Source organism: Rhinoderma darwinii, chromosome 9 (assembly GCF_050947455.1).
Source record: "Rhinoderma darwinii isolate aRhiDar2 chromosome 9, aRhiDar2.hap1, whole genome shotgun sequence".
Taxonomy (NCBI): domain Eukaryota; kingdom Metazoa; phylum Chordata; class Amphibia; order Anura; family Rhinodermatidae; genus Rhinoderma; species Rhinoderma darwinii.
The window spans coordinates 56,557,723-56,581,773 of record NC_134695.1 but is presented as its reverse complement, the minus strand read 5'-3'; the positions used below and the strand labels follow the sequence as shown (position 1 = coordinate 56,581,773).

The window sequence follows — 24,051 nt, the reverse complement described above, 5'->3', positions numbered from 1 at the left end:
TTCAAATGCTGGCCACCAGTTACGGCAGACGTTACCGTTCCATTATTACCAACTTTTGACTCCCAAAAATTGCGATATATTTTAAGTTGTGGGCGTCCCTGGGCAGAAAGCGGTCCAGAAAAACCTCTTTTGACGATTTGCATAAACTTCCTCCACTTTTGCGGCCCGATAGGTGGGAGAGTCCTACATAAAAACAGGACTGCTGGCAAGTTTGCAGTGCCCATTGCGAGAAAAAACAAATTGAATTAAAAACTGCATACTATATATTTTTACATGTGGTCTCCATAGAAACAGTATTAGGATTTAATAAAAAAATAAATAATAATTAAAAATTATTCACGTTTTACAAACATTTGCAAAGAATTTTATCCCTATAGATTGGAACTGCACCACTGCCTTGTGTGTGTGAATGAGGCTTAATTTGCATTATTATTCAGCATTACATATCCCTCCATCCTTTTTGCTCGACCTGTATAAGATAATTTTTGATAGTATTTCTGGCATTCTATTCATGAATCAGAATAAACAACTTTGCAGGTTTTGCCCAGATACATTCCATACATAACATTTGTAATATTGGTTGATACGGTGCTTTTTTTTAAAAAATTTAAAAATTTATTTTATTTTTTATTTTTTTACCGAGCTTATGTCATTTTTTATCTATATTTGCAGGTGCCTCTGTTAGCAGAGGTTGGACCGTTCTTTTAAATGAAGTTGATTTGGCTTTAGATCCTGTCTTTTCACTGTGATTTTATTGATAAAAGTTCAATGCCCTGTTTGTAATGAAATCCTCCTATTTCTTTCTGTGCTATGACAAGCCGTGTTGAAATGCAGGCTCCGCCATTGTATATTTTCTCAAGCATCAATCACAATCAGGCCCTGGCTCATGTGTGTAAGGCCATTGTTGTCCTATTTTTAATGGTTCCTTCCTGTACAGCAGACAGTTAAAATAGCACAGGCGGGGGTCAGAAATATCTTAATGGGTTTGGTTCCCAGAGATATCAGTAACCAGAGGAAGACTGGTCCTTCCTGAGCAGATAAACAGAGCCTAGGTGAGGGCTCGCGGTGAATGATGGCTTGCTCTCTAGCTGGGACTATGCGTTGAAAGGACTGGCCGCGCTAGAATGTCTTTTATAGAGCGCATTTATTATATACTTAGATTTCCAGACTCTCCTTCCAGGAAATCTTGTTGGTATTATTTGTCTCCCACTGCAAAAGTTTACAAAACTCGTCCTGTAGTCATGTAACCACCTCGTTTAGGTACTTAGGAGCTTCTAATAATTATGCAGATTTTAATTTAGAAAATCTGATTCATTCTACAGGCTATGGGGAATGGAGTGACAGTTGCCAAGCTGCGTTGTCCAATTGACAATCTATTTTTGTAAGAAGGGCCTCCAGGCGTTAAAGTGACCCTCCAGTCCCCACAAAAATATAAACTAGCAATAGTAGAATGATTTTTTACTTACCTAGTGTCCATCTCGTTGGTTCTTCTCTCTCCGTTGCCTCGTTCTTGGTCCCCGTTGGGTTCCATCCAACATGGCCGCCACTGTCTCCGACTTGCACAGGGAGTGTAGTCTGCATGTCTGAGACACGCCCCCTGATCAGCTGTAATCTACAGAGGGAATTTGGCAGCAATTGTCACGTTTCCATACAGTGCCACCCCAGGAGAAATGGAGCTTTACACGGTGTCCATTGACATAAATAGGCTGTTGTAAAAGATGGACTGGATCCTCCAGAGAGAGAGAGAGAGAGAGAGAGTGATGCTCTTTGTAGTTGCTCTTTGCTCTGGCTAATTAATGGAGGTTACAAATGAAGGAATCTCCTGTATTAATTAGGAATGCTCTAATAGGATCATTTAAAATAGGATTTCTAAACCAATCAACCCCTGTAAACTGTTCTGCTATTATCTGAGTGCCAGTCTAACTTTGAGCAGAGTCTTGTCTGACAGTCTGGTTGTTAGGAATACACTGCCTAACGACGACTTTTCTGAGGAATTGTCAGGCAGCGGATCTCTAGAAACGAGCCTGTCAGATGTTATTCAAGTCTACAGCTCAAGAAAGAACTGTCACTAAACAGAAGGTGAGGAGGCTTGGCAAGACCTAAATCCCACCTTCCTACTTTACGTATTGCCATATTATCCATCTTGCTATAAAAATACATATCTTTGAATAATTGTTATTTTCCATTTCTTGGTCATACACACATAGGTCTAGTGACCTTACCTTTCCTTGCTAGCTTTAGCATATCTGACATGCAGTTGCAGTATGTAAGGCCTATCAAACCCTTTTATTGGTGGTACAACAGTATTCTTAGTGGCACAATTGAAAATTTTTGATGCCATGAAAGGATCAGATGTTGGGACATGTTTATGTTAAAACGCTTCCAATCCAACTAGTTTGGTAGACCGTTATATCATATCAAACTGGAAAAAGGTCATATGCAGACCTATGTGTCTCCATGGTTACAGACTACAAACAAATGCTGTGTAGTCTGATTCTGCAGTCATACTACATTCATTTCCCCCCACTTTTTGCATACATGCGGTATCTTATCAGGGAGTTAGGGACAGATTGAAGAGAGTATGATTGCACACTTGTTTGTTGTCTGTAACCATGGAAACACATAGGACTTCATAGGAGCTGAATACATAGAACGATAGGAGATATTTAATTAGGCTCATTCAATCAATAGGGCTGTTTGCAACTGTTTTACTTCATTATTTTTCATAGCCTTTAAAGGGGTATTCCCATCTTAGACGTTTATGGCATATCCACAGATTGATCCACTTCTCTCCAGAACGGCTGTTTCCGTAACTCCCCTAGAAGTGAATGGGAGTTACAGAAACTTCTGGGCACAGCAAGCATGGCTGTTTCCGTGATTTCGGCCACTTCTACATTGACTCTCCACCTGCATGCGGCGGGATGGGGTTGGGGGACCCAGTGGAGTTTATCTCTGTAGATATGAATGAAACAGATTTTCAGTTGCGGAAAATTTCTGCAACAAAATCTGCCGCATGTGACTGCACACTGACTGTGCAGGAAAAATCGGTGAAGGAGCTGGTGCCTAACTAGCGCTGTGGGCCCTACATTCTACGGATTGGTGGGGTTCTAAAAAATGCGAGTGAATCTGTCCATGTGCGATGCGTTATCGCATCAGTGTGCTTTGCGAGTGGCTTGTGTATTTCAGGCACTTGCAAAGCTTTTTTTTTTTTCAGTGGAATTGTTGCGCAAATATTGCACAGCACACGGATGCGACTTCAATGGGCGCGTAGGTGCGTGAAAACGCACCAATATAGGACGTGCGGTGAGTTTCACGCAACGGACTTTCGCTGCGTGAAAACTCACGCATATGTGAAGAGCCCCATTGAAATCAACGGGTCAGTGTGCTGTGAGTGATTTCCATGTGCAGTACACGGACAAAATTTACGCTTGTCTGAATAAGGCCTTAAAGCACCGACCTATTGGTAGATAAGCAAGCACTGATAAGGCATCTAGGAGAGGGCTTTTCTGAAAGTGAACAACCCCACGTGTCCATTAGCTCTAGATGAGTATATATAACTGGCGCTTAGGAAGTGGGCAGGTTGTGAAGATATTTCCTGGGTAATATGTCATGATGCATAACATTGCCAATATTCTTGTAATATTTGCATAAAATCACTATTGTAAGGGCTTGTTCACATCTGCATTGGAGGCTCCGACAGGGGCCCCGTTGCAGAACCGGTCAAAAATAACGGAAACAATAATGCGACAAGCGGCGCTATTGTTTCCGGTAAAACCACGGACACCCTGACTGAGACTCGACAAAACTCATCAAAGTCAATGGGTACCATCGGGCGCCGGTTGCCTCAGTCGTTCAACAGATCCGGCGCTCCCGGTATTTTCATTGTTCTGCTCCTCTGACGGAGAAAAACTGTGGAAACCCAAACGCAGATGTGAACAGGCCCTAACAGTCCTGAACACAAATGATATGTACCATAGGTCTGTGTGCCGGCAGCATATTATATACCTGCTATACATTAGGATGTTTGTCTTAATTCAGGTAGACAAGTTCAAAAAATTCAGAACATGGAGGTAAATTAAGGTTGAGGAATCATAACCCCCATATAAAAATACATTTACCTGGTGTGTGCTCATTTAATGTTTACACCATCTATAATGCATAGATACATCCAGACATCTATAATGCATAGCATCTGTAAGGCAGCGGCCCCGTGTGTGCAAGTAAATTGACGGCGGAGAAAATGTTTTCTTTTTTTATTCCTTAGGTGTCTAAATTGAAATAGGCAGATTCAATTACAGGTCCCTAAATTAGTTTAAAATATTTAATTTCCTGTTTTGCAGACCAAACACAGACTGGGGTATGAAACTTAATATCCTCCCCGCATATCCAGTCAGTTAAATTACCGTCTTCTCCACTTACCCTTCTTTTACTTTGCAAAATTGTACTAACTTTTTTTCTTCAGTTTTTTTTTCTCGTGCTATGGTTTCAAATGAACCAGGTATTTCATAAAAGAAACAAACAATTGTAATGACTCCCAAGTCCGTGACCAGTCCATGTTCAATGTCCCGTTAGAGTCAATTATGTTCAGATTGCTGGTTACCTGACAAGTTCACATGATTATGATTAATGGTCAGTCTCGATGTTAAACGGAATCCGAAAATTACACATTACATATTATTGAAATCGGGGAATTTAATTATTCTTTTTGATTCATTGGTGGTATTTCATAAAAAGAGAAATGGGCAGTTCACATGGCATTTTTGTCCGGCAGAAAAAATCTGGCTTAAACTTCCTTCAGAAAATTTGAGATGTCCGCCATTATAAATTTTTTCCTGTGTTTTTGCGGCGCTTTTTTTAATTTAGCCGTATGAATCGAATGCAAAAACCGTGGCAAAAAAAATGCTCCAAACGAGCGGCGCAGGGTTTTTCTGTCTCCCATTGATTTCAATGGGAGTTCAGAGGCGGAAACCGCTCAATGTAAAAAAGAGCATGGCGTTTTTTTTTTCCACAAGCAGCCAAAAGTCGCCAGGGAAAAAGGATGCCTTTGCCTTCCCTTGAAATCAATGGGGAGCAAATTGGGTGTTTCTTGGCGCTGATTACGGCGCGGTTTCTGCATCAATATCACTGCCAATAAAACGCTGTTTGAACTACCCCAAAGACCAATACAAAAATATCTTGAAAAAAAGACACCGGTATTATAAACATATATATATTATTATTTTATTTTTTTTAATTATATATTTTTTGTTACTACCCACATAAAATAAAAAATATTGAAATATTCTAGTTTCCAAACCGCCCACCAGAGCAGACACATATGGTTTCTTTTTTTCTGTAGTTTGCTTGTCAGCTTTGCTGTATGGAATGGGAAAGGATAAGCAGAGTTATCTCATTATTATTACAGGGTGGGTGAGTTAATGACCGCGTTATAGTAACACTATGCACGCAGATAAATTTCTGTTTGCAACTCTCCTGTCACTCCCTGGTCTCTGGGCGAGGGGGCTGTACAGCATCACTTTCTGCCATAAAACATACACTCTGCTGCACCGTCTTTACTGGGTGTGTCTCCAATATGGCCGCCTGAGGAAGGTTTTTAAAAATAAAAAATAATTAGCTACATTTAAAAAACAGAAGAACACATTATTTCTCTTCTAGAGGCTAACATATAGCTAATAAAACTAAAACTTAATACATGAAACATTCCCTTTTAAGGAAGGCTGATGTCATAACTTGTCATGGATTTCACCATTGCCATTTTAAAGGGTAAAATCTATGTTCAAATGCTCATTTCTCCACAGAAAATCGCTGTGTGTGAAAATACATGACCCAAAGAAAACCGAGATGTCCTGGTTTTAGTTTTGACCAATGTCTAAAGGCCTCTCTATACAGTACTACTTTTCAGATCACCAATGACAAATCAGTGTTTTCCATCAGACGTTACTCACTACCAGGCGAAAAGCCGTTTCCAAGAGACCGCTCTCACAAGAACCTCTGTAAATGCTGACCGTGCCGCCAAATAAATTTATGCCACATGGAGGACAATAGGATTTGACAGGCCGTATTTTACCTTTCCAGTTTTTCCCTGTCAGCCCCAATAATTTCCCTGTTTATCAGCTTCTTACCGCCGCTCCGCCCAGCACATTCGTGGTAATGCGATACACAGGGCTCATACTTGTCATCCAAATGATTATTTGGCTGACCGCTATATCATGTCTTTGTCGAGCATAACTTATGTTTTTTTTTTTTGTTCTATTTTGGGAGCCACCTTAAATATTTCCTTAGGCAGGGTATAATAGGTCTTTCTTAGGCCCCCCTTTCTGCCATGGCAACCTTTTGGCACTCCGCAATCGTTTAAAGAGGACCATGAAATAAAAATTCTGCAGCATTTTTTCTTAGAACTTTGAGTTGTGCTGTTTCTCTGTTATTCCTCCTGCAAATATGTGAATAAATTGACAACTGGATGTTACTATTTAACTTGTTAATGGGGCGTGACCCTATACATTTTGACATTGTCCAATCAGTGCTGAGTGTGTCTGACTGTGTAAGGACATACCCTACTGACAAAGGAGAATGGTAATACCAAGGTGTTAGTTATTCCTCCTGGAAATGTATGAATAAATTGAGAGACAGTACAACAAAGAGTTCTAAGTAAATATTTCCAAGAACTGTTATTTCAGAAGCACTAGAAGTATTTACTAAAACAATATTTTTTTAAAAAAAAATTTGGGTAATATTTCTATGATTTTATTACACAACTTCAATTTATTATTTTTGTATAAAAATCAAAAACGTAGACAGAAAACCTATAATTAGGTAAAATGTAGAAATAATCTTTATTCACGCATTCTCTACTTTAGGATCACCGACAAATTAATTACAAGGAAAAAAAGCTATAGAGCGCAGCCCATTCCCCATGACATTGCCATAGAAACTTTATTTATGATTTTTTTTTTTTTTTTTTTAAAGCCATTGAGTCCTTGCAGCCTCATTAAATCTGAGACTCATTTAACTAGTAGGACATTTTTACAATATACTTACTGACATGTGATAAATAGCAGTATAACCTCCCACAACAATGGTCGCTATCACAGCCATGGTGTCAATAAACACCTTACAATGGGTTCTGGAGTGTAGGAAATGAAGGAATTTGTGTTACCTTTCTCTCAGAGAACAGCCTAGTGGAAAATTATAGGAATTAGGACCCCAGGACGTCTCAGGAAAAGGGGAGCGACTCACGTATAATTACCTAGGTGAGAAGGTTTCCTGAAACCTGACCCTGAACTATAAAGTGAGTGGCTGATGATAAAAATTCAGACCTATTCACATGTCAGAGGGAATGTGAAATATCTGAGTACACCTGAGCATATTGCAGAAACTGTGCAGACAAAAAAAAAACTTAGTAAGATTTGTTTTTTGGGAATTTTATATATATATATATATATATATATATATATATATATATATATATATATATATATATATAAAATTCCAAAAAAACAAAACTGTATTTTTCAGGAATTTTTGTTGATTTTGTTTTCTGTTTTTCTTTGCCATATCTATATTAAAAGATAATCCTAAAATCTTGTGGTTTTTACTTTGGCCACTGAGCCGCACAATAGACTGACCCTTCCTGTTCTATAGAGATCACTTCTTATCAGCCATCTCATTATCATCACAGGTAGGATTACAATGACTGGTTACACTTAGGGTATGTGCACACACACTAATTACGTCCGTAATTGACGGACGTATTTCGGCCGCAAGTACCGGACCGAACACAGTGCAGGGAGCCGGGCTCCTAGCATCATAGTTATGTACGATGCTAGGAGCCCCTGCCTCTCCGTGGAACTACTGTCCCGTACTGTAATCATGTTTTGAGTACGGGACAGTTGTCCTGCAGCGAGGCAGGGACTCCTAGCATCGTACATAAGTATGATGCTAGGAGCCCGGCTCCCTGCACTGTGTTCGGTCCGGTACTTGCGGCCGAAATACGTCCGTCAATTATGGACGTAATTAGTGTGTGTGCACATACCCTTATATATACATAACACAGGATCCACCATTGACAATAGGCGATGGACCACGTTCCCTTCTCCCCCTCCCTGCACAATGACTATTGCACAAGTCACGGAGCATGCCTGAACACTCTACCATAGAAGTCAGTGGGACCCCTCCTCTCCGTTAGTTCCTGTGGTCCATGCGTATGCTGTAAAGTATATCTCAACATGCTGTAAACTGCATCTCAGCCAAGATGCCATAGAATAAAAAAAATCAGCAATCAAAAATAAAAACAGATCAGAACAAAAGAATATGTTTCACTATCTGGTTTTAATTAGTTAAAAAGTGTCTGAGAAAGATGAGTTATAGCCACAATTGTTCCCAGAAACCGCTATAACTAAGAATGGGCGTAACAGAAACCCTTTAAATCGACTGTAAAGCATCGCTCTTTTGCTGTAAAGCGAGAATGGGAGGGGGGAGAGTTCCATTGAGGAACAACCCATATTATAAAATAAATTAATATAAAAAGATTGAATTGGACAAAAAATAAAATAATGCAAAAAATGTTTTTGGGTGATCGTGTCCCTTTAACTATGAAAATACTTTTTATTGATGTGTTGAAAACATGGTGATAAGTTAGTAATTTCCCGGCATAATAAAGACCTTGACCTTTTTAAATAAAGCTCTTCGGGTACACATTGGACATCAGCAGGAAGTCAATAGCACCTTAAGGGTGAATTCACACTCTGCAGATTTTGTTGCAGGAATTTCTGCGACTGAAAATCGGTTCCATTTATTTGAGTGAGGTTGGTTCTGTGTGATTCCACCCGAAGTGGGTTCTCCAGGATATATATATATATATATATATATATATATTTATTTATTTTTTAAAGCCCTACTTTTGTAGAATTAGAGGGCTTTGCAATACAATTTAAAAAAAATAAATATATGACCTCCCTTCCTCTGGCGCACACTAAGTTGACCGTCATTGCATGCAAATATTGCAGCAGCGCTCAAGACCGTACATGGGACACCCCTCACAGTCTGAGTAATGTACCGAACAGCCGAAAGGGTTTTTGCTGTGGCCGAGACTTTCCCTACTACAGCCGTGTCGGGAAAGCCTCTCGGGTGACCGGTAAATTGCACAGACTCCGAGAGGAGGCCATGTACGGGCTTGAGCGCTCCTGCAATCTTTACTTGCAACGGAGCTCAGTTTAGTGGGCGCTGGAGGAAGGGATGGGGATTATATTCTTGAAAATATCAAAGACCTCTTATTCCTCAAGTATTAAAGAAAAAAAAATACTTCCGGGAGAACCCCTTTAATACCGCCAGCCTGCTGTTAGACCAGATGTATAGTTTCAGACCAGCTTCTTTGTGTTTGTTTGACATTGCTCAATGGAGGCAAATGGATGTCTCCCATCAAGAAGGTCACACTTTTGCATCGTCTTAAATATGTGGAATTTCTATTCACTGCTGTGCCATTAACTTCTTCTCTAATCTCTATAAACAACCACGAATACCTTATTGGGCTATAAACAGTAGATATGTGAAACATAAAAATCTAATAATTATCTTGACATATTATCAGTCCCAGTGCAATATTTCTCAGAAGATCATAATGATTGAGGAGCATTATCCCTCCTCTACCAAACTTTACAGTTGGCACAATGAAGTCGGGCAGGTAACGTTCTCCTGGCATTCACCAAACCCAGACTCGTCCATCAGACGGACAGATAGAGAAGCGTGATTCATCACTCCACAGAACACGTTTCCACTGCTCCAGAGTCCAGTGGTGGCGGCTTTACACCACTACATCCGACGCTTGACATTGTGCTTGGTGAAGTAAGGCTAGCATGTAGCTGCACGGCCATGGATACCCATGCCATGAAATTCACGGGACACCATTTTTGTGTGGATGTTAATGCCAGAGGAGGTTTGGAGCTCTGCAGTTATTGAGTCAGCAGAGCGTTGGCGACTATTACGGACTATGCTCCTCCGCACTCAGCGACCCAAGTCTGTAATTTTACGTGGTCTGAACTTCGTGGCTGAGGTTCCTAAACGCTTCCACTTTGCAATAATATCACACACAGTTGATGGTAGAATATCTAGGAGCGAAGAAGTTTCACAAACTGACTTGTTGCCACAGTGACATCCTATTACAGGACCACGCTGGAATTCAGTGATCTCTTTAGAACGACCCATTCTTCCACAAACTATTGTAAAGGCGACTGCAGGGCGAGGTGCTGGATTTTATACACCTGGGGCAATGGGAGTGAATGAAACACCTGAATTCAATGACTACGTGGTGCGTGACCATACCTTTGTCCATATAGTCTATGTCTATGGTGCCCGTAGAGTTCTGCTAGTCAGACATTTGCACAAAAAAACATCTCTCACAAAGTATATGTTTTTGGGTTCTTTTTACAATGGAAGTCGATGGCAGACGTATGTTGGATATCACTCTTTAAACATGTACGCCGAATATAGAGCCAATCCTTAGACCAAACAGCAGGGTCGTAAAAGCTTCAGACAGCCTAGTAGACGTTGCTTCTTGACTGCAAAAACATCATAATTCCAATTCACGTGAGCTTCATTTTCCGAGCAACCAAATCATGATTGAGTCTTCACGGTTAAAGTCTGTTTCCATCATTCTTGCTATCGGCTTCAAAAAATAGCTAAACGTTGGCATGCTTCCAGACAATGAGCGGTTTTCAGTCTATAGTTATTGACAGATTGAAGATGGTTTTGAGCTAAGAAGAGCAGAACTCATATGTAAATAATTGCAGATCAATATACAAAGAAAGTGATTGAAATGCTTGCACTTTATAGAAATGTATGTTGGGACCATTGTTAAGAAGTTATTTAATTATGCGTCCGCCGGAGTCTTGGCGATCTCCCCCCCCCCCCCCCTTGTATTGTGCTGTTCAGAGAAGCAGATTTTAATAACCTTGAGTAAATATATAAAGCGCGGTTTTGTTCGCATCTGATCGCAAATATCACACAATGAGAGGACTGTGCCGTCTTTTTTACTGCACAGTAGACGACGAAAAGACTGAAATGGGCGAAGAATGGGTTGTGATCATATAATACCTGTGTTGTGTATGGATTGAATTGAGGTATTTTATTACATAGAGCAATCCATATACATTGTTATACAATCCATATACATATAAATCCCTTACCTTCTCCGTTTCAGGTAGTGGAGGCCAGTTCTAGTTGCCATCCACAATGACATTGAAGACTTCAAGGTCCATCACGTGGCTAGAAAGGGTAGACTGGTTCTGAATGGATGGTAGTGATGATCTTGGAATCTGGAACCACATCTTTCCATTCCTACGTGAATTCTTGGTACAGATGTGTCTATCATGTCAATGAACATTGCCCCCAATTATAGCTGCTTTCTCCAAGATCAGCTCTGACCCCTTTAGGGTCTACAACTGAATATATTTGAACTTTTTTGGGGTATTTTTTTTATTTTTACAAAAGGTGATTTTTGTTTTAGAGTAAGTGATCCTCTAAGACAGTGCTTAAAAAATTGTGAGGCAGACCTCACTGGTGAAGCACCCCACAGTTCTTGGTGAGCCATGGCATGTCTCAGAACTGCCCCAGATTCAGGAGGACAGTCCCTCTGTCCCAGGACATGATGGTTCTCTCCGAGCAAATGCACAGATTGCTTCATCTGAGAAAAAAATTGTTTGAAAATCATCAGAACAAAAAGATTCATGTTTGCAGGAATCACTTACGATGTGCTTCTGGTGGCAGATTAGGCAGGAGCATGGAAAGGTGAGCATTGTGCTGACTGGGGGCACTATGGCAGTTTCTGTGGGCATCGTAGCTTCTACAAAGGGCACTGTGGCTAACTCTGGGGTACCGTAGCTTGCCTTGCACTGGAGGTTTTTATCATCAACACTATGGTTGGCACTGTTATGGGGCACTGTGGGACCTAAGGAATTGGCTGCAGCACACTATCAACCCCACATCTACATGTCCATCTTTTGGTATGGATGTTGAATACTGGTGAGGCCCAGATGTCACCATGATCTGGCTGGTAATGGCCTAGTAGAGAAGCCCTGCTCTAAAGACAAGCTGTAACTAGAACCTTTGTAAATTTGGTCGTTTGTAAGATGTAGCTAAACCAAATCCTCAATTTGAGACAAACCACATTAACTATTGAGCTTCTGTGATGACCTTTTTCCCCTCAGGTATTCCTCTGGGCCAGTTACTAGCACTGAGTGATCTCTGGATATGTGATTATGGTCGAGAGGGATCACAGAGTCATTGACAGATGACTCTTTATGTAAAGATGTATGTTGCTGCTTTCAACCTGATCGATTATTACATGCCGTCTATATGTCAATGGATTTACTATACAGTACAACATTTTCGGTATAGAAAGTTCATAAAAACAAAACAAAAACATCCAAAGGAGGAGCACCACTGACCCAGGAGAGAGCAGTTTTTCTAAATCTTTGGTCACCCATGAGCCAACATTTACCTTGACCCACGATTTAGAAGTTCAGTGGCTCCCATGATCCTAGGCAGCTGCTCGCCCTCCATGTATCTGCAGTGAGAGTTGGTTACCTGTCTGTCAATTTGCTCTCTTCCAAGTGATTCGGACCTTTTACGACAAGCAAAAACATTTAGTTGCCAGATGTATGATGTTGCGGTTTCACGATGTCTGTATATTTTAGGAGGCTTTTAGAATTCAATAATGTATGTTTTAGGTTTATTTAATTATTTTTATTTATGTATGTTGAAAGTATTCAAACAATTTATATGGATATACCGTATGTTGCTACTTTAAGAATGTGTGTATCACAAGAAGTATGTGTATTGTGAGGATGTATGTATGACTAGTGTATACTGTTTGTGTTGTATTATTGTCATAACGTATGTGCATTGACCTTCATGTATTATATTACCATGTCTTTTTTTATGTCATTATGTGTATAGTGTATACAGTATGCACTCTAGAAGGAAGTGTATGCATTATATGGACTATACATACTGTAACAATGTATTTGTATTGTCATTTTATATGTATATTGTAAGGTTGTATGTTGTTGTTACTTTTCATTTTATAGTAGCGTAAATTATCCTTTTTACTTAGCTAAGAGTAGACCGTCTTGCCCTTTTCATTATACTTCGTCTTTCCACGGACTCTCCCATTACGACAAAGAATATTTGGGAAGTAGTCACTGTAGACAATGTGGGGAAAGAGGTGGCGGATACAGCAGGTGTACGCAGAGATCTGTATTCTCTTGCTGTCTGGAACACTGTGCTCATCCCCACTTATAAAAAACTGAAGAAAGAGAGGAAAGATCTCATGCCATACTGAGTTGTGATAGTCTGCATAATTTCATTAATTGTGTGCAATAATAGTGTTTTATAATCTGCAGGCTGCATGCTATGAATGAAACCGTCCCTATCAGATAATACAAGGCCGATGAATGCAGTGGTTTCCCCTGGCTGTCACCCCCTGCAGCGAGGGGACGCAACATAGGGATTAGCCAATATACTCCTATTATTACAGAGTGGCTGTGCCTTTCTAATAGTAGAGGATTGGAGTGAACAGTAAAAGGAAGACGCTGCCAATGGTTGGATTCTGCTTCTATTGTATGGTCAGGCCAATAAAGGGTTTGTCATGGAGCACAACAATATGGAAGTCTCTCTAGTGCTCGTGACTAAGCCGACCTGTCACTTCTGTCCACCTGGTTTCTTGAATACAGGGCTAGATGTACTAAAGCATGTGTTCTTTATCTAGCACTAATATATTACAATCTTGTAGAAGTAACCGGAAATAAGTATGGGCAGAAAATGTCATCTTTAAAGGATTTGTGCACCCTTGCTTTAATGCATGTAAAATAAAAAATGAAGCAACTTGGATTAAATATGTTATCTCGTTTTGTGTATACAGCCCCTATGCAGACCTATATCTCTATGGCTATAGACTACAGAGAAACCTGTGTGTAGTCTGGTCCTGCAGTCCAGGGTTACTTCCTTCCATCTGCCCTTACTTCTATTGTCTGTAGATCAGCAAGAAGCAGGGGTCTGATGGAAAGAAGTATTGCTTTTAAAGAAGTGATTTGGGCGACAGTATTTTGTTAGACGTGTCCCCCCAATGATAAGCAAATCATAGAGGATCCTGATGTTGGGACCTTCAGGTATCAGATTTTTTCTGTAGCAAGTGTTCAGTTATTCTGTAGCACCCTTACAGGGGAAATTATGCATTACACAGTTCTCATTAAAGCCAATGGACATGTTGGGTCCTCCAGAGAGAGAGAGAGCGAGACGCTGTTTGTAGCCACTGATAGATGAGGGTCCTGAATCAGAAACCCACTCTATTAACCTTTTTCCCTGGTAAAATACTTATAATGGTTTACAAAGCCAGACAATCCCTTTAAATCTTATTGGCCTATGATAAAGGGGCTTACCACTGTAGTAAGGTATTGAATATTACTAGTCTATGTCATACATTACTCATCAGTGGGAATCTGACTGCAGGGACCCTACAGATCACTGAAACAAAGGGGCAGCAGCGCTAGTGAAGCACAGACCCCCTTTTGGAATATTTTCCACTGCACAGCGCCACTCAAGACCTCTGGCGGCTCAAAGGCACTGCAACCCGGCTTTGAAACTCCTCAGTAGTGGCGCTTTCCACAGAAAATACAGAAGGCTTGGGGCCCCTTTATTCTAGAGATCATCAGGGATCCAAGAGGGCAGACCCCCCACCTAGTAATAAGCGATGGTATATCCTATCACTATATATGTGGCGAGAAAAAACATTTAATATCTTGTATATTTCCCATCATTCATATCAGTACCATCTTTATGGGTTTTTTTTGGTTTTTTTTAATTTTTTGTTTTGTTAATTTTTCATTAACCTTCCTAAAATGAAAGCGCGTTTTCACAGCTTTGTGGTTTTATCATCCTGTCCTTTATGGTATACAGCAGCAAATGTTTCTGCTCCATATCTTTTCTTGATTTATTTTTTTTCCGTCTCCCTCTACCATTTGCGCCATACATACTAACAAGACGCTTTGTGGGGCGCGATGCTTTCCAGCCGGTGTGTCGTCTCTGCGCAGAATGCTGGTGTCACGAGAGGCTGGAAGATTGCATTGTTTTACTGCACCTCTATGTTCAGCCTACAGGAGAGGTCCTGAATAGAAATGGCTCTTTAGAAAAGGTGATAATGAATTTTACAGCCAGCAATAAATGTTTACGGCCTCTCCTTTCAATGGATATCAGGCAGGAGACAAGCTGTTCCCTTCCATGCAGTCTTTTACCCATTTGAATCCAATAATCCTCTATGTGGGGATGAGATGGCCGCAGTTACTAACAATTATACAGCGTAGGACAATGATTTCTGCGCCGCGTGGTCTTCTGTCATTTTAAAAGGGTCATTATTGATTAAATGTTGTTCTCCGCACAAAGTAATATTCTATAACTATGATAATATACACAAACAAAATGCATTATCCAGGTTTTCCATCAATTTAAGGAGGACCCATTAAATATACTAAATGACATTACATTAAAAAAACATAAAAAAATTGCTCCCACTTATCCCCTATTACTGTTTTTTAATTTCTATGTGAATGAGGTAGATTCCTCATTCAAGTGAAATGGACTGAGGTGCAATATCTGACACAACCTATGAAAAAGAGTGGCGCTGTTTCAGGAAAGAAGACAGATCCTTATTGTAAACTTGGACAACCCCTCCACAGGATATGCCATAAATGTCTGATAGATGCGGGTGCCACCTCTGGGACCTGCACCTATCACCAGAACCGATCCCGTCCTATTTTAATGTATTTTATATATATTTTTTTTAATAAATAAAATAGTTTAGTCTTAACATAGGAAAGGAATTTTTTTTTTTTTATTTTGCACCATTTTTTTTTTTTTTTGAATGGAGACAACAGTATACATAATTAAAGGGGTGTATGATATATGAAAAAATGGTTCTGCTTTTTTTCCCCCCAAAAAAACAGCGCGCCACTCTTCTTCATGGGCTGTGCCGGTAATTGCAGCTAATCCCCATTCAAGGGCATAGGGCTCAGCAGCAATATCTGACAAAGCCCATGAACAAGAATAGTCTAGAGAGAAGTCGACCCTTTATTGTAAAGTTGGATGACCCCCCTAAAGGGGTTCTTAATGTGTTTTTATTATTATTTTTTTTTATTCTCAACATAGGAAAAAATCACTTTGTAATAATATAAACCTTATTTTTGTTTCGCACCATTTTTCAGTTCCCTCAATACATCCAACATTATACACACTTAAAGGGGTTGTATGACTTCAGAAAAAATGGTTTTGCTTTTTTCCCGCAGAAACAGCGCCACTCTTCTACATAGGCTGTTTCTGGCACTGCAGCATTCATTTGTATGCGACTGAGCTGCAATACCAGGCATAGCCTATGGACAAAAGTGGCGCTGTTTCTGGGTAAAAAAAATCAGAACCCCCCTTCTATGATGTTTATGTCGCCAATAGTGTATATCAAGTGTTTGTCCTGGTGAGACATCCCCTGTTACATTTTACCCACTTACTATAGGTCAAACAACTGCCCCTTTTAGATCAGCAGCTATATAGTCATCAAATCCTCAATCATGATTTTTTGTTTGATTTTTTATTTTATTTCCCCCCCTCGAAAAAAAAACCTTATCGTCCTGGGAACACATGGAAAAAATAACGTACAGAGTAAATAGAACATTGTCTTTATTACAAATGTAAACATAATCAGAGCATATCCTAAAATCCTACAGCAGGGACATGTTTGGGTTATGGCCTCATTGTGTGGATATAAAGTAAGTAATTCTATCCCCTAGAAGAATACAAACTTCTGTGGAATTGTAAATTGTATATAACTCGAAATGGTATACAGATGTAGCAGAGCTGGGCTTGTCATTTAGCACAACTTGTGATATCATACTGTGTTATCGGTGCTGTCCTATCAGATTGCAGGTTACATTTAATCTACATATGTAGTGATTAGGATCGTAAAAGGACTTTCCATTTTATGGAAATAAAGATTAATTATTGACTTATAAAGTTCTGCAACTTCTTAATTTACTTTGTGTAAATTTTTTACAATTTTCAAGATCTCTGTTGGCTGTCAGTGAATGGGTTTATTCGTACTTACTTTCAGAGGCTGAAAACTTTTACAGAACTAATACTCCACACAGCTGAGAATTTGCTACAATTGTATTTAGTCTTTTTCTAGATAATACTCTGTGAACTAAATACAAATCAAATTGTATATTCGCGGTAAAATGTGTCCGCCTGGAGTGCAGCATGTTGAGCGCAGAGATTACTTGCTAGTCTGGATACAATTGTAGAGAACTGTGCGAGAAGCAGTAGGTGCGTACAGGTTTTGGATGGATGTAGCAACAATCAGATTACATAGGAGATATCACGGCTTCAGCATAGCCCGACCTTATGAGATATAAATACTAAAGATATCATTAAAAGGGTATCCTGAACTCCATTCATTTTCCACCAGGACACCCCCCCCCCCCGTACTCTAGATAGGTAATGGTTCCACCTCTGGGACCACCCATACCTATCAGACATTTATGGTTTATCCAATGTAAGAGATGGGAATACCATTGAATGTGACATGCTGCCTACTGTCTGCTCCACTGACTGAAAAAATCTCAATGGCCAGGTAATTAATTTTTCTAAAAAAAAATATAAATAAATAAATGCTATAAGCACCTAACTTTTTGGGTTTTCTATTAAAGGAGTATTCCCATTTTAAAGGGTTAGCCCAGGTTGGGGGCCGTTTTTCATACTGATGATCTACCCACTGGATAGGTCATCAGTATATGATTGGTGGGGGTCCGACTCCCGGAACCCACACCGATCAGCTGTTCCGGCCATTTCCGGGCACTGGAAGTTATGCAGCGGTTGGTGCCGGAAGCAGAAGACTCCAATCACTGTAAGGGTATGTTCACACGGCCTATTTACGGACGTAATTCGGGCGTTTTTGCCCCGAATTACGTCTGAAAATAGCGCCTCAATAGCGCAGACAAACATCTGCCCATTGAAAGCAATGGGCAGACGTTTGTCTGTTCACACGAGGCGTATATTTACGCGCCGCTGTCAAATGACGGCGCGTAAATAGACGCCCGCGTAGAAGAAGTGACCTGTCACTTCTTTGGCCGTAATTGGAGCCGCTATTCATTGACTCCAATGAATAGCGGCGCTAATTACGCCCGTAATTGACGCGGCGTTCAAGCGCCTGCACATGCCGGTACGGCTGAAATTACGGGGATGTTTTCAGGCTGAAACATCCCCGTAATTTCAGCCGTTACGGACCCCCGCCGTGTGAACATACCCTAAAGCGGCCGTGCCGGGTCACTGCAGCTCTGCTCCTATTAACTTGAATAGAAGCAGCAGGACCAATAAGCAGCGACCAGAGGCTTCTGCTTCCGGCACCAACCACTGTATAACTTTCGGCCACCTCCGGTCATTGGAACAGCTGATCAGTGTGGGGTCCGGGTGTCCTTAAACCAGGCCGATCATATACTGATGACCTATCCTGTGGATAGATCATCAGTATGAAAAACCGCCCCCTGCCCGGACTACACCTTTAAGCATTTATGGCATATCCACAGGATGGGAATACTACCCCTTCAATGTAGATTGTAAACTGTAGGCCAAGGTCTTCTCCTTTTTTGGTATGTCTGCTATGTCCCTAAATTGTTGATCCTATATAATTAAAGAATGATAATAATAATATCTATGACGCCTTTTTTACTCGTATTGCAGCCCCATCCCCCGGACTCCCCACCCCCTCACAGTTCTACTGGACCAGTTTGGTCCAGGAACTGCAGTGGGTTCGAATGTTGGAGACATAAAACAAGACCCTTTGCGACTTCATTATAGAAAGTTGTTATCGCTGAGACACTAAATGAAGTCTGAAAAATGGTGACTAATATCTACAACATCTTGTCTGTCCGTAAACTGTATTCATACTGGACCAGTCCATGGTGCTGAACAAGTGATAACAGTTTGTCTGCGGCGAGGGGGAGGGTCTGCCATGGCGATCGGAATAGATGACGTAATGTAGGGAACAAGTCTAACATATAACACATTATCACTATCCTATACAAAATATTCTGAATATTAAAAAAGCCATTTTGGGGTTGGAAGTCGACTCCTGCTGTAATTTCTCGAAATAATTCTAGATTATTCCTCAAAGACACCACATTGACCTCTCATGGTGACCTTTGAAGCAAGGAATGAGACATATCTTTGTATAAGACGAGACCATCTGACACGATTTGTCAGCCAAGTCCCCGCGGGACGGCTGATATCTCTGATCTACGAGGAGACATTAAGCGACGGTAAAAGAAAATGCCCATGTGTCTGGACTCGGAGTATTAAGAGTGACATCCAAATGGCACCGGGGCTTCTTCCTCTGATGATGATACGGCTGTGAGATTGAGCTGTCGAGATATTTGGGGGATTGCGAATGATCATGGCAGCTTCTCCGCTACCAAGAACTGACAGATCCCAAAAATTTTGTAAAAAATACAAACTTATTGTTTACAAGCCCTAACATTCTGCTAGGTTGCATTTGACGAGATATAGCAACGCATGGTAATATGATTATAACTTAAAGGAACATTCAAAATGGAGAACTTGTATCATGCCTAGTGCAGGGCCTGGGGGGCGTGCATAACTTTTGCGTTTGGTGTTCTTTAATCTTTGTGTCATGCTCCGCCCCCTAAAGCCCTGCACTAGGTATAACTCATTGTATCCATTTTCCCTGGAGTGTTCCTCTAAAGAAACAGACTGGTTTGCAGTAACTTGGATGAATAGATCGATTGGAGTGACTTTACTTGTATAATGTTATTACTGGAATTTTACTATTACAATAAAATATAACTATAATAATCTTACAGGAATGCAGAGAATGTGAAATTTCCAGCGTTGTTCAGCAGGGGTCGGCAGCAGAATTTAGTGTTATTACAATGTCGGCACAGGCAATCCCTATTAATACATCATTCAGTAGAAAGCTGCATTGAGAGAATATAAACTTCTGCAGGGCGACGGGGATCCGTGAGGAATTTAATCCTGCAGGACAATGTTAAGGAATTGGAAATTCGTCACGGACCTGAAGGGTTATTGTCAATGTTTTCTTGCATGTAAATGGAGCATATTTGATGTATCAAGAAATAATATTTTGTATCAAATAATAATAAAGTGCAAAAAGAATTAACAATGAATATTTAACATTAATACATAAAATGCAATAATAACAAATACAAATATTTGACATAAAATAATAAAATGTAATAAGAAATAAAATAAGAAAATGCACAAATGGAAATCTCCTTGTGTAAAATATTAACATCATTTCAAGGTGCTGTATAACTGGAGCTTATCTTACATAGTTGATGGGGGGGGGCGGGTAATGGGAATTTAGAACCCGAGTTAGGGCTCATGCACACCGACCGTTCTTTTCTTCAGTGTTCTATCTGGTATTTATTGCGGATAGCACATTGAACCATTCATTCCTACGGGGCCATGCATACATCCATTTTTTCTTTGCGGATCTGTGTGTCCGTTCCATAAAGTTAAAGATTTCCTACTCTTGTCCGTCTCACCCATTCTAGTGTATGGGTCCGCTAAAAAACAGAAGGCACACGGAAGCCACTAGGATCTGTGTTTTGCAGTCTGCAAAATGGCAACGGTCGTATGTGTGTGATGCCATTGGCCAGTTTCAGGCGGGCGTAATGCAGCCACATTGTAGTGTTGGTATCATGGCCGCAATACTCAGACGTATTATGATTCTACTGAAACGAACTCAGATCACACCATAGGGTTCTCCGGTAATTTAAGTTTGGCTCAGTTGAATCACAGGGTATATGAGTATTGCGTACGTATCACTATAATTTAGTCGTCTGAAACTGGCATAGCTCCGACTCTCTAAATTGTCTTTATTTGTACTCTGTTTGGCCCGGCTTGGCATGTTGGCATGCATCTTGTATGATGTGCTTTTATTTTCTTTCTAGTTAGTGATACATTTTTACATCATTTTATTTGTGCTGTGGAGTTTTGCATTCGTTTTATTGTCTTACAGAACTGCTACGGCCACTCTTGATAAAACGGTTGCTTTGCTATCATTGATTGATTTAATAAAAATTAAATGTGGGAGCGTGAACCGAGTTCTGTTTATCAGCATCGTAACAAATAGTGCACAGAGATGGGGACAGGTATGAAAACTTGTGCAAAGCAATAAGAAAGGATTGTTCAGGGCAACTAAGAAAAAATGGCATAGTATATGAAAACGACGTTGCCCAAAGACCTAATATAATTTTTGACCGAAAGATATCTAAAATGCAAGTCCCCATTAACATGGATATATGGTGCAGATGAAGGAGCCAGCTTGTTCTATGGAGACAGGGGAGAGTCTACCAGATACCTCACAGTTTACTAGGGGCCCAAGAATATAATGGGGGAAACTATGGAAAACCCATGCAAACCATGAAGGACCCATTGTTGTATTCTATGCCAGCCCAAAACTACGATAGGCAGCCATACTTACATTTGCAAGCTTTTATTGGTAATCTGAATATGACATCTCAAGTTCTTCTCCGCAAGTGACGTTCCTCCCGTATGTTTGAGCATATTGTTTGTATATAAGGCTTTCCTTCGGCTCCGCAGCCCATAGCAGGGTAAGGCGGCTCTTGAAAACTTTCTCAGCCATGCATGTTAAAGATGAGTCAAGGAATTGTCCTCACACATTCTTCCACCCTTGTCAGATTACCCACTGCACCAATGTTTAAGCAGCCGTGACAAATCGCGATGCTTTGCTCTGACATACCACTTGCCTGTCCGAAAACTTTTTTTTTTATCTGTCCATCTGCAGTTCATTTAATATGTAATCCGGGAAAGGTGACTGAGCAAAGCTCAATATATTGTGATGTTTAGTGAGGTCAGAGGGGTTGTTAAAGTGTCCCCCATGGTCAGAGTCAGACTCGCGTAGCAGAGGCCCAGGTTATGACACGACTTTAGGGCCCTGCTACAATAGAGGATTTGAGGTCCAGCAAAAGAAAATCTTATTTGAATGTGACCTTCAAAGATAATCATTTGCCACGAGGGTCTATTACTTTTTGAGGGTAAATTCACAAATAGCCTATTAGTCCTAATTGATGTTATCACTGGAGTCTACAGTGATATCAGGAGTTTGCTTTGACATTGAAAATAGACTAGATCAAATTCTTCAGTGCACCTAAGGTACTCCGTTCTGATACTGGTAATACATGGAATAATAAAATACCTCATCACTTCCTTGGTCACCTAGATATGAAACGGGGAAGAGCCCTGGAGAGCTGCCCTTCCCACACTTGGTCTTCGTTTGGGATGCCGGCAGCCTAGAGATGTATTGCAGCATTTTATCCAATTCTTACCTCATGCTTAACTAGTCATATTTTCCATTCAGGGGTCTGGAATATCTGGGTGGCAACTCATGTAAGGGGTCAATAGCAATTATATTGGTTGCCACCCAGCCGTCTCAGAAACACAACTAAGGACTGCTTCACTCAGACTGCATGTTAACCGTATTTCCCGGATCAAACCCAGTTCAGGGAGCCGGACTCCATGATGCTGTGAGTCACTGCCTCCCTGCGGGAATAGTGTCCCATACTCTAATCAGGTTTTCAGAATGGGACAGTAGTAATAGTCCGGCTCCCTGAACTGGGATCAGTCTGGAAAATACGACCAACATACGGTCCGTATCTCATGGACCGAACACGGCTGTGTAAAGCAGGCGCTGGCCCCAAGCACAGAGTATTTACAGCCGTCATGCGGAATTCCTACAGCTCCGTATTGCAGACCTATAGGCACTCCATGCGGCACTGTATTCTTCCCTAAAAGTAAACTCTATGGGCGCCGTATTACAGATCAGTTCAACAAGAATCTGTAATATAGCCATGTGCATGAGCCCCAAGGCTCTGCTCCCATTATGTTTGAGCCTTCTGTTTTTTTACACCGTGGAGATTTCCCAACGCATTCCTCCAATGGAAGGCTATGGCATATGCCACTGTATAGGCACACAGTTATTAAAGACTTTGTTACCAATAGGCTCCCATGTTAAAAAAGTAAATCTATGTATATCATCTTGAGGGATGCCAAAAGGATGCCGTATTGGCGTCTGTTGGTTGAATGGAACCCTTTGGATAAGTTATGGCATATGTGTATATGTGGATTTTAGAGCATGATGCGAAAATCCAAATCCACGGCGTAATGTATCTGTGCGTTGCAGAAATTGTAGGAGTAAAATCTTTAATAACTTGAAAGCATTGGACAAATCCGAATTTCTGGTATCCTATAATTTTAATACTTTAGAATGATTGATTAATTTTAGGATTTTTAATGCATAATTTTTGCAATCTCTGGTAGTGGACACGCTAAGGATATATTTACATGTGACAGAAATATCTGCTACTGTCCCATTCATCTGATGCCCGTGCTGCAGAAACAACCCCATTCCGATGGGAATTTTTTTCGCAACCTGTTTTGTACTTAATAAGAGGTGCGCCATTTTAATTTTAAAGTACTTAATACAAGGTGTTTTTTAAATTTTATTTGTTAATAGAAAGTAACCTCTACTATTTAATTGCCTTACCATAAGATTGGTTATGTTACAGTGACAAATCCTCAATTTACAACCTATTACTGATAAAAGACCCTTCTTTCCAACAGGACACCATGGTTTAATGGATGGGGATTTAATCTTCCTAGAGGCCAGTCTTTACTTGACAAGTGGAACCTTATCCCAGAGGGCATCGACGTTCTAATGACTCATGGACCTCCCCTCGGTAAGTTAAAGACGCGCTGTCACCTTACACACACTGGAGCGGCCTTTAATGTAAGCAGCATGAATCTTCCCATCCCGGGCACCAGCTTTCCCTCCGAACACAAAGCAATGAATAAAAAAAAATTGATGCCTTTACAGGAGCCCGGCATGATAATTAAACCCAGCAGATCTGGAGAGTTCCTAGGTGTTGTTTAAATTAAATTTTCTGATTTACTGGAGCC

General features: G+C 40.5%; 1 protein-coding gene across 2 annotated transcripts in view; it reads left to right on the top strand.

The window, feature by feature from the left end:
* Positions 1-24,051, top strand: part of MPPED2 (metallophosphoesterase domain containing 2) — a 128,450-nt gene that overhangs the window by 95,619 nt on the left and 8,780 nt on the right. For both annotated transcript variants that reach the window (XM_075837007.1, XM_075837006.1), the window contains one exon: positions 23,716-23,831. In XM_075837007.1, the coding sequence (XP_075693122.1) occupies positions 23,716-23,831 (116 nt within the window). The remainder of the gene's footprint in view (positions 1-23,715; positions 23,832-24,051) is intronic.